General features: G+C 35.9%; 1 protein-coding gene across 1 annotated transcript in view; it reads left to right on the plus strand.

Annotated features, from left to right (window-relative positions):
- Nucleotides 1-12,287, plus strand: part of UGGT1 (UDP-glucose glycoprotein glucosyltransferase 1) — a 176,198-nt gene that overhangs the window by 70,667 nt on the left and 93,244 nt on the right. The window contains exons 11-13 of the mRNA XM_004703949.2: nucleotides 2,541-2,632; nucleotides 6,307-6,457; nucleotides 10,576-10,695. Of these exons, the coding sequence (XP_004704006.2) occupies nucleotides 2,541-2,632; nucleotides 6,307-6,457; nucleotides 10,576-10,695 (363 nt within the window). The remainder of the gene's footprint in view (nucleotides 1-2,540; nucleotides 2,633-6,306; nucleotides 6,458-10,575; nucleotides 10,696-12,287) is intronic.

Here is a 12,287-nt window from a genome sequence, read left to right on the forward strand (position 1 = left end):
TGAGCTATAATCACTCCTGGAGGTGATCTTTAGGCTATAATCACTCCTGGAGGTGATCTTTAGGCCATATAATAGATGAGACTCTAAAAAGAAAAAATATCAACTGTGAGTAATATATCCCTTAAAGATCAGAACAATCAACAGTTACCCAAAAATCAAGATGTGTCATTAAGGGATGTAGAACATTAACTTTCTGAACCGTGCTTTGACAATTGAATAAGTTACCCCATAAGACTGGCTAAGGCCTTCAACCCAGTAAATAATTCCATGAATTGTTTGGATATGCCTAGGAAACATCCATAACTGTGCTCCCATGTGCTTTATCTATGAATATACAGCAAATATATGTGCACATGCCCTGGTGATGCTGTAGTCAGGTGTTGGACTGCTAACTAAGGTTATCAGTTCAAGGTCACCAGCCATTCTGAGAGAAGGATGAGGCTGTTTGCTCCTGTAAGCATTTAATTTTGGAAACCCTGTATAGGGTTGTTTGAGTTGGGATTGACTTGATGACATTGCGTATTTGGTGGTTTTTAATATATATATATACCTTTACAACCATACTCATTTTTGAGCTGTTATTTGAGATCTGTTTTCTTTCTGGAATTTTCTAGGTTCTTTTCTTTGATCCTAATAATCTGAAATTTCACAGCGTTTTGCCTTGGTACGAATCTTTTTATCATCTCTGTAGTGTCTGGTTTTGGTAAAACTCAAAAGAATCACTGCCATCACGTTGATACTCCAGGCTCATTATGGGAGTAGAAAGTCTCCTTTCTCCCTCAGAATGGCCAGTGGTTTTAACTGCGGACCATGCAGTTAGCAGTCCAGTGCATGACCACTGTACCACCAGGACGCTCACTTCTGAAAAATCTGTGATGGTCAGCATGGGGTATCTTCCTAAAGCATTCATTTCAATTTCTCCCCTCTCATGCCTATCTTCTTTTCCCTAGAAACCTTTTATTTTAGTTGTTACACTTTCACCAGTCTAGACTAGTTCTATTTTTTCTTCTCTTTGGCTGTTTTTGCTTTACTTAAAAAAAAAGAATTTCAATCCATTTGTTGAAGTTTGTCCTTTGGTTGTTAAAACTAATTTTCAAGGGTTTTTGTTGTTCTTTTTTCTTTATCTTGGAGTTTATTTCTGTTATTTGTACAATTATAAGACATTAATTTTATTCACTATGTTGTCCAGCTTTTTGCAGACCTTCCCACTATCATTAACAGAAATACAGTGACCCATTCTCTCCCTACATCTCTTGATCTTTTTCTTAAAAAAAAAAAAAAAAAAGGTCACTTATTCAGCAAACATTTTAAAGCAGTATTAGATGCCCAGGTTTATTTCATTGAGTCCACTGACTGCTGGGAATGGAAGGGACTCATCCTCTTTCTCCTACCCCGGAGTAACAAAGGGTTAAGTTCTGACATTCGTGTCTCTTAGGTGTTTTCTTTCCCCTATTATGCGGATTAGTTCTCTGTGGTGCAGAATTTTTAAATAGCAGTTCCAGTTTCCTTTGAGAGAACGAGGGATTGAATAGAGAGCGTATGACATAGAGAATATAGAAAATACAGTCAAAGCAGTGCTTCCCTTGAGTTAGGTCTGCTGCATGGACTGCAAGTGGTGCAGTCATTTTCCTGCCAAAGTTGCCCATTGCTTAGGGAAGAACAGTGAAGAACAATGAAGGGCCCTGCAGAGGTTAGGTCCTGCAGAGGTTAGATCTCAGCACAGCAACTCGGAGTTTCTGAGAGTACTTAATTTTGAGAACTGAAATGAGGAGTGGGATTTTGAAATCCTAGGCTAGATTCCCTAATGAGCTTAAGCAGCTATTACTTGGAACAGGTGAGTAGCATTTAAAGAAAATTCCACAGAGACTATCAGCTTTATATCTACATTAGAAAGGAAAATCCTAGAGGGGATGCAATTTTAGATAGCTGGCTTCCTCCCATCTTTAATATTAAAGAGAGTGAAAATCAGTGTCTTTGGTTATGAGGAACTTCCTTTTTACTTAACAAAGAGCACATGTCTTTTTTTGGAAAGGAAATAGAAAGAGTAATACACTATCACAGGATAGAAGGAAACATGTTATTTTTTGTTGTATGCAAATAATACCGGTTTAGTTTGTCCTCTTGTATTAATGAAGCCCCTGGGTGATGCAAATTGGTAATGTGCTTGACTCCTAGCTGAGACTTCTCTTCCAGAGGTGACTTGGAAGAGAAATCTGGCTTCCTCCTGAAAAGTCAGCCATCAAAAGCTCTATGAAGCACAGTTCTACTGTGAGAGTAAAGAAGAAGTAGGAAATAAGAAGATGTTATATGAGGATGGAGAACTAGATCTATGAGCCTATATTTATAGGTTTAGTGTTAAGGTAGCAGAAGGACATTGGGCCTCCGCTCAAGTACTCCCTCAATGCAAGAATACTTTCTTCTGTTAAAGAAAAGAAATAAGAAGATGCAAGATTCATACATGTACTAGAGTGCAGAAACACTGACATTGTTGTGTTACATATTTTCTTACTGTTCCCTAATAATTAAAAAACATCTTTTAGTATTTTAAAGGAACTTTAGGATTACAGCCTGGAGATTCTGCTCTGTTCATCAATGGACTTCACATTGATTTAGATACGCAGGATATATTCAGGTATGGATCATATTTTTCATTGTATGAAAAGTTTTTCTAGCCATGTTATTGCCTTTTTTATTTAACAGTTTTGTTGGAATGTGATACATGTACTATACAATCCAATGGTTTAAATACATTAAAAAAGTCATGCAGACATCAACACAATTTTAGAACACTTTATTTTTATGTCCATTATTGCTGGTTCTCCATTAATTTACCCTGCCATAACCTTAAGGAATTATCAATCTACTTATTGCATCTATGGATTAACTATCCTGGATTTCACATAAAGAAAATCATACAAAAAAAAAAAACCCCACCCCAACGACAACAACAAGGTAAAATATAAGAAAATCTCAATCCAAGAGAAAGCAAAAGATAACGGAAACTAGAACAAGAGTCAAAAGAAACTTAAGAGTCAAAAGGGAAAACAAATTGATAATATGTTACATTTTAAACAACTGTTTCTGCAGTCATCTACTTTTCAATGTACTTTGAAGGAAAGATTCACATCCCTAGTCAATGGAGTTCAGCAGAGGCTTATCACATCTGAGGACTCTGCAAAAGGATGTTGGGCTTTCACTGTCAGCTAGAGCCTTCTGCAAACCAGTGGTCAGAATTTAAGCTCTAATACAATTCCCTCTTCAAAGCTTGTATTTTATTATTTATGATCTATACATCACTTGGGCTGATATGCTCCTTCTGGATAGACTTAATTGACAACTTGTTTAGATGACTGCTTGTTTTAAGACAAGTTTTTAAGATCCAAGACATTAGTCTTTCTGACAGTCAGGCACCATTTGATTTCTTCACCACACTTTGCTGTAGCACTCATATCTTCAGTGATCACTTCTTGAGGGCAAGTATTGACCAGGGCCTATAATAAGATCTAAATATCCGTAGATTAGTGCTTATGATTAGTTATGAGATGAAAATCCATTTATATATCTAATTTTTGTATCCCTTCTCTACTTTAGAGACAGTATGATTTGAGTAACCTCCATGAGACATTTGGTAATTCTAATAGTCTCATTAATCAGCAAGATTAATTGTTGATTAATGAGATTTCATAGTACTATTGTGAAAAGGAAAATATACATGCATAGGAAAGCTTTTTAGTCTAAAATACATGAGTTGTTTACTTATACAGGTTAAAAACTTAAGGAATTTAACACTTTAAAAAAGCAATGAAGGTTACACACAAGGCAAAGAAACTTTCAATGATGCTCATTCACTAAGACAAAACTGTATCTTTAACACTAAAACATATCACAGAAAGCAAAGAAAGTATAAATAGCAAAGAGAGAAAGTAGCAAATGTGTGGTAATCTGAAGTTGCCAATTATTGGACAAGCTCAAACCCAAGTGATTTGAACCAAAATCCACTGGCTTTCAAATCTACACCTTGGGATCAAATCTATACCTTGCTTCTTCTGACACTAGGGTGTTTCAGCTTTAAGTTGAAAGGAGTATTTCCGTTCCTTTAATGTGCATCACATGCGTTTAGGTGCAGTCTGGGTTATTTAGAGAATAATCATAACTTTTCGGATGTGTTTAGATTGTCATTCCTCTCCTGCATGTTATGACGTAAAAGCTGGCATCTTACCAAGTCCCAGGAAGTGTACATAGGTGATGTGATGAGCATTAGATATGCTGCTCCTGTATGTTACAGTACTATGTACTTTAAGAGCAATTATTTTTCCAGGATTCCTGTTTGGAGCTATAGTTTTCCTTTCCGTTAACCATATAAATATAGAAAACAGTGGATTAATTTGCTTCAGGGAATAGTGTAAGCAGGTTCATTTAAAAATGCTGTCTTCACACCCCCTAACCCCCGCCCCTAGGGGGACAAACAACAGAAACTTTGGGGGGAACAGCAGTTTGTATAAGATATGAAAATAATAATAATTTATAATTTCTCATGGGGCCACGCAGGGTGGAGGAGAGGGAGGGAAGGAGGGAAAAAAGAGAAGCTGATAACAAAGGCTCAAATAGTAAATATTTAGACAATAATAATGGCAACATATATACAAATATGCTTGATACAATTGATGTATGGATTGTTATAAGAGCTGTAAGGACCCCCAATAAAATAATTTTTTAATTAAAAAAAGATAGAAAATGCTGTCTTTAGTGTCTTAGAGAAGGTTCTGTCTTAAGCCATTCTTTTTTAGCTTTTGTTATTAAAATACAGTTCAGGATTAAGTGGATTTAAATTGTCCCCACGATTATTTGTGATGTGGTTTGGTAGCTGGGTAGAAGTCACATTTTACCTTTGAAATTAACTGCTACAATGACAGGGTGAATTCATAATTATACTAACATTAGCTTACATAAGAATTCGTCATATTACTAACAATACGTTACAGAGGTACTCATGAGTATGTAAAATGCATGTGAACATTTTAAATCATTGCCAATATCTGTTTTTGGTTAGTTTAACATTTTTATTTTTAGACTATCATGAGTATTTGCTCATTGTAAAGAATTTTATAATATAATAAATATAATAGTCTTATCCCCACCTCTTTCTTTGATCACCTTTGGTCTTTTTGCTTAACTTCCATATTTGGTTTGGATTCTTCCAGACCTTTTCTATGTGCTTAAGGACACTGCTCATAATGGTGGCTTTTGAAAAAACTTTGTTTTGAGAGATTTGTCGATTCATATGCAGTTGCAAGAAATAATAGAGATATTAAAGTATTTCTAAAAGCATGCAGAATAAAATAATGATTTAGGGTTCTATCATTTAAAAATTGTGTTTATATACTTAGAGATATTTACACATATAGACAAATATGAATAAATGTGATCATGAAAAGCAGTCTTTATTTTATTCTCCTTGCTTTTGCAAGATGAGGTAAGAGGAAGATTGATATTTTTTTGATTATTGTACTATTCTGATCATCATAGTTTGAACAAATAGTTTTTTCTAGTGAGGAGCATAGCATAGACACATTTCTTTATTTTACTTTTTAAAATTTCTTGTTGTGAATTGGTAAAAATTTATAGAGCAGATCAATTTTCTATTTCTTCCATATCATTTGATTGTAATTCCCACAATGTAACATCCTTCATCCCATTTCTCTGTGCTTCTGTTTGTATTCATAACTATTCTGAATTTTGCCCTTGGGTAAATTCTGCTCGTTTGAACTCAAATGGTTGATTATTCTAAGGAGTGGATGTGTCCTTGGTGTTATAGTTCCCCTCTTATACCTGTGTATTGTCTGACTGAAAATGAGCCTTAGGGGTGAGTTCATTTCCAGACCTGAAAGGTGACTAAAAGCCATAGTTGTGGGGGGTTCCACCAGTCTCTTTTTGGCCAGGGAGCTTGGTCTTTTTCTTGATTTTGAGTTTGTTCCGCATTTCCCTGCACAGCTCTTTGATGTAACCCCTTACAGAGCAATAGGCAGTGATCGCCAGGAGCCACCTAGTTCTTCTAGTCTTTGGGTCATGGGGCTGATGTTTGTGTGTTCTGACAGGCGACTGGACTCATTATATGCTCGTGTGTTCAATTTTCTTCACTCTTCTTTCTTTTGGAAGGGGCGAAAATTATTAAATGTTAGCTAACTGCTCAGAAACTTTTAAGACCCTGGTCAGTTTTCACCAAAATAGGATGTAGAATATTTTCTTTGTGGTATAAACATATTTTTAAAAGCTTAATTAAAAAAATTATTAATGTATTCTTTTCAGTTTATCCGACATATTGAGGAATGAAGCATGGGTAATGGAAGGTCTACACAGATTGGGAATCGAAGGCCTTTCTCTGCATAATGTTTTGAAACTGAACATCCAGCCTTCTGAGGCGGACTATGCAGTAGACATCAGGAGTCCTGCCATTTCAGTGAGTATTCTTTCAATGGCCAATGAACATTCAGCTGGTATCTATCTGTGTTACAGTTTAATTTGTCTTTTATGGGAGGTTAAGTTGTTCCTACCATCTCTCTTGTTTGCATGAAACCAAGATAAGCAATTGATTATAGATGTCTGTGTTATGCTGGGTTCCCTAGAGAAATAAAATCAGTGATGCTTATATGTGTATGTATACACACACACAGAACAATTTTTTTAAAGTTATTTTTTAAAAATCTTTTTATTAGGGGCTCATACAACTCATATCACAATCCATACATACACCAATTGTGTAAAGCACATTTGTACATTCATTGCCCTCATCATTCGCAAAACATCTGTTCTCCACCCAAGCCCCTCACATAGAACAATTTACATCAAGAAATGGCTCATACAGTTGTAGAAGGTGGGGATTGGGGTTAGTCCTATACAAATCAACTTGTTTAGCAGTGGGGGTTGACAAACCTGGAAGCAGGAAGACCACAGGCTGGTTGATGCAAATCAAATGAGTCCAAGGTTGCAGTCCACTGATGACTCCTGGAATCAGCAAATATACAAATGAATCCCTGATACATGGTATCATTGAGCCTTATTTCCTTATGTATAAAAGAGAGTAAAATTTTTTGTATGTGGGGTAATAACTAGGTATGTGCTAGATATATGCCTATCACCTGGAGAGTTGGCTTTGTCCTACTGGTCCGTTGGCTTTGTCCTACCTTTTCTTTAGAGAAATTTTATTGGCAGACACATAATGCGTACTATTGATAACCTAGATAACCATTACTTGAGCTCTAACTTGCTGATGTAATTAACTTGTTTTGATACACAATATACCACTTGTTTTTCTATTCAAAATATCAATTATTAAGAGTAAAAAGTTTAACATAATTAACAACCATGTGACTGATCATTCATATTTAATGAATTTAACCATTCCATGTCCTTTTTTTTTTTTTGGTAAGGGGAAAAAACCACCTCATTTGAAGCTTTTTTATATTCCTTTCCAATTCTACTTTTCCCCCTACAGCTAATTTTTCTTTTGAAGTTGAGGTGCATTTTGCTTTCCTTGTGTCGTGCTTTTATTCTTTAAAGGCACCCACACCAAACACATTGCCATTGAGACAATTCTGACTCATTGCAATTGTATAGGGCAGAATAGAACTGCTCCTTAGGATTTTTGAGATTGTAAATCTGTTTTGTATTTTGTGTATTTAAAATTTTTGCATAAAAACCATAGCTGTATTCTTCACCAACTTTATTTTTTCATACATCTATTTTTTAATCATTTTATTGTGGGCTCATACAACTCTTATCACAATACATACATACATTGTGTCAAGCACATTTGTACATTTGTTGCCATCATCATTCTGAAAACATTTTCTTTCTACTTGAGCCCTTGGTATCAGCTCCACATTCCCCCCCCTCCACCCATGAACCCTTGATAATTTATTATTTTGTCATGTCTTACACTGTCCGCCATCTCCCTTCACCCACTTTTCTGTTGTCCATCCCCCATGGAGGGGGTTATATGTAGATCCTTGTGATCATTTCCCCTTTCTACCCCACCTTCCCCTTCCCCTCCTGGTATAGCTACACTCAATATTGGTCCTGTGGGGTTTATCTGTCCTGGATTCCCTGTGTTTCCAGTTCTTATCTGTACCAGTGTACATCCTCTGGTCTAGCCGGATTTGCAAGGTAGCATTGGGATCATGATAGTGGTGGGGAGGAAGCATTAAAGAACTAGAGGAATTTTCATACATTTTTCAAGGCCTAAAGTAGTTGATACATGTAGAACTAACTAGTTTTCTGTATGCATATATATTTTATAATACAGATAGTGCAAAAAGTGAAGCACTTACTACCAGCTGTAAGATGGTGGTTCAGATCTACCTAGAGATGCTTCAGAAGATAGGGTTAGTTATCTGCTTCCAAACGTTCTCAACCTTGAAAACCATATGAGACCGATTTACTCTGTACACATGGGTTGCCATGAGTCAGAATTGTCTAACTGCTGCTAACAGTTGTAACAACTCATTAAAAATATATGCATATCATTTCTATTGTTGTGGTTTAAGTTTTGATACCAAAGTGTCGTACAGTGAAAAGTCTATCATATACTGTCTAGTTTATCAATCCTCAGAGACAAAAAGCATTATCAGTGTATACTTCCAGGAACACCACGGGCATGCTTAGAAGCTAAGATAGAGCTACATGTTATCCCGCCTCAGGAGCCCTGAGTGGCTCAGAAGTGAAATGTTCAGGTGCTAACAAGCAGATTAACAGTCAGAACGCACCAGGTTTTGAGTGAGAGAAAGATGGCAGGAGCCATCTGGCTTCTGTAAAGATTACAACAGGGGAATTTTACTCCTCTCAAAGATTGTTCTGTGAATTGGAGTTAACTCTCCTGTAATGGATTTGGTGTGTTTTTTAATCCCTTCAGCCCATCTTATATTGATGATGCATAGAGATATTTCAGGTTCTTTCCACTTTCGACTGAATCAGAAATCATTCCATTTTCAGTGCACAAAGCACTTGACTTGCGTATTATAGTTATATGGCTGTCTGTTGTTGGAACATTGTCATCAGTCATTAATTTTTTTTAAGCCATTCACTTTAATACTTAGTATATTAATCCATTTCTTTAGACTTTTATTGCAAAATTAGGTGGGGGGTGTTTACATTTCAGATCTTCAGTTTTATATTCAACAACTTAAAATACTTATTAATACCCTCAATAGCTTTTTCTGCATACCCTCCCCCCTGCTTTGATTTCTCGTCTTCTTCTTGTAGAATACTATCTTCCACTTCTCTCAAGTTCATACATGTCTACCCTTGAGCCCATTGTTTTATCAGCACTCTTATATCTTCCTCATTCTAATAACCATTGAAGTCTGTTTTTTGTTATGCAAACCCTTGTCATGTTTTTTCCTTTTCTAACAGTGCTCTCACATACTATTTGTCTTTTTGTGATTGCCTAATTTCATTCATTTATTATGTTCTCCAGGTTCATCCATGCCATGAGGGGCTTTGCAGTTTTATTATCACTTTTCAGTAATGCATATTATTCCATTGCATTTATGTACTAAAGTTTATCCATTCTTCCACTGATTGACACGTAGATTGTTTCCATCTTCTTGCTTTTGTGAACAGTGCTGCTATGAACGTGGGTGTGAATATATCCGTCCCTGCTGTGGCTCTCATTACTTTAGGGAAATACTCTCTAAGCATTAAGATTACTGGGTAATATGTATTCATCCACTTCTTTATTGAATCACATTATTTTATTTCCTTTTGGGGGAGGCAGTTTAAAACTGTAATTGGTCCTGTGCACATGTGTCATTGTGCATGTGTATAATTTGTGTGGGGTAGAAAATTACAACAGCAATACATGGCATCTTCAACTTCAGTAGGTCTTTTGGTGTAAAAGAGTTGTTCCAGTCACCAGCATTAGGTGAGAGTTCCCTATTGTTTTATATCTTTCCCTATTTTTGAATACTAACAAACATTCGAATTTTTGTCAATTCAACAAGTTTGAAATGGGATTATTGTGGTTTTAGTTTCAGGTAAGGTATAATAAGTCTTTCTTTTGATTTATTGCCCATCTGGGTTTGTTCTGTAAATATTTTTGCCCCATTTTTCTAATGGGTTGTTTGTCTTTTCTAATTGATGTGTTAGATTGTATAATGCATTATGAACATGTCATATATTGGTTTTGCTTGGTTGAAACATCTTCTGTGCGGTGGCTTGTACTTTATAGCTGAGCTTCTTTGAGTCATGATCCCATAATGGGGGTCATGTAACTGAATGGAAGGGTGGGTGAAGAAAAGTTTGGGAACAGTAAAAGGTTTCTGAATGCACAACAGCTGAATCCAGATTGTTTCTGGCAGTGCTTGCCTGTATTGCAAATGTTTCAGGTAAAAGGGGTCAGAATAGAAAAAGTTTAGATACTTACATTTAGATAACTCATTTCCCCCTTCCTGAATTCTCTATTATATCATTTTGAAAATTTTGCTTTCCTATACAATTCTTTCAGATAACTTATTCTTTTTATTATTATTATTGCATATTTTAGCTCGTAACTAACATCGTGTTTGTTTTTTTCCATAGTGGATTAACAACCTAGAAGTTGATAGCAGATATGATTCATGGCCTTCCAGTCTACAAGAGTTGCTTAGACCCACCTTTCCTGGTGTTATCAGGCAGATCAGGAAAAATTTGCATAACATGGTAAGTAAAGCATATTGTCATCCATCCAGCCATGAAACCTTATTTCTTTCCTGTCCTCTCTTTTACTTTCTAATTGTATCTAGAATGTTCACTTCTATCCTTTATTAGGTGCTTCTGTTGCCACTACTACCACTATATAATGGTCTTTATATAAATCTATAACTAAACTTTGACCCTGAATGAGTTTGAGAATCAATGGATGATTTTTAGAACTATGAAATATTACAGCAGTTTTACAGCTTCCATCAGTATGTAAGAAATATTCTTAATCCTCCGCATGAAGATTTAGGCCTCCTTATTTTCATTTTAAGATGAATTGGTACTCATAAACTACATATTGCTACTATTTTTCTTTCTTAATCCTTAAATTTAGTCATTCTAAGTAGTAAATAGTCATAACTAGTAAGTGAATGAAGGAGCCCTAGTTGCACTGTATGGTAAGCACTGGACTGCTAACCTCAAGGTCAGTTTTTCAAAACTATCAACAGCCCTGCAGGAGAGAGTAGAGGCAATGCATTTCCATAAAGTTTTATAGGCTCATAAATCCTAGATGGGATCACTGTGAGTAGGAATCATCTCCATGGCAGTGGGTTGGGTTAGGTTAGTAACTACAGGAATCACTGGGCCTGCAAATAGTTGATGTTCTCAGTTGCTAATCAAAAGATTGGGGGCTCACGGCCACTTAGAGGTGCTTTGGAAGAAAGCATTGACAATCTGTGCTGCAGTAAAAGAAATCAGTCTTTGAAAACCAGTGTAAGTAACCATTGAAATGTTTTATGTACAACCAAAAACCTCACAGGGTTTCATTCCTTGGTTTGGTGGTTTAGTTAGGAAATCTTAGTTATTTGGCCTGATATTATGTTTAGTGCTTCTTTTCTGCCTCGTAGTTCATTACACTTTTAAAACTTTCAAGTTGTCATCCAAAGCACAATTGATTTCTATTTTCCTAAAGCAAAAGAATAGGAGGACACTGAAATGGAGCTTGTGGCTAATTGCCTCCAAGAGAAACTGCCTTCTTTGCCATGAGGCCAGAAGAACATGATATTCGGCTAATACTGAACACTTTGGTCAAAGAAGTCACTGAAAAGTCTTGATCAAAAGGCGAAAAATGCAGAACAGAATTTCAATTTCTCATGGTTCCTAGAGAAAATGAAGCTGTACTAACTCCCAAACTATTCCCCTGATAATCTTTAAGTCTTAAATTGAAAATATATTGATGTTGTTGGCTCCTGAACAATATTGATGTTGTTGGCTCCTGCCTGGCTGGGTCTGATTCATAGTGCTACTATGTACAGCAGAATGAAACACTGCTTAGTCACGTGCCATCCTTACAATTGCTGTGCCTCCACCCATTGTTGCAGCCACTGTGTCAGTTAGTCTCAGCAAGGGTCTTCCTCTTTTCTCACTGACACACTTGTTTAGAAAGTATGATGTGTGGTATTATTTTGTTGTTTGTGTTCATAAAACTAATTTTAATAGTTTTATAGACATTTAATATACATACCATATACTCAATAGTTTTAACATATTAAAAGGAGTCGTGCAATTGTGATCACAATACATTTTCCCAGCGGTTTTATTGGCATATAATT

Source organism: Echinops telfairi, unplaced genomic scaffold (genome assembly GCF_000313985.2).
Source record: "Echinops telfairi isolate 266 unplaced genomic scaffold, ASM31398v2 ScPeMD7_4;HRSCAF=17, whole genome shotgun sequence".
Taxonomy (NCBI): Eukaryota; Metazoa; Chordata; class Mammalia; order Afrosoricida; family Tenrecidae; genus Echinops; species Echinops telfairi.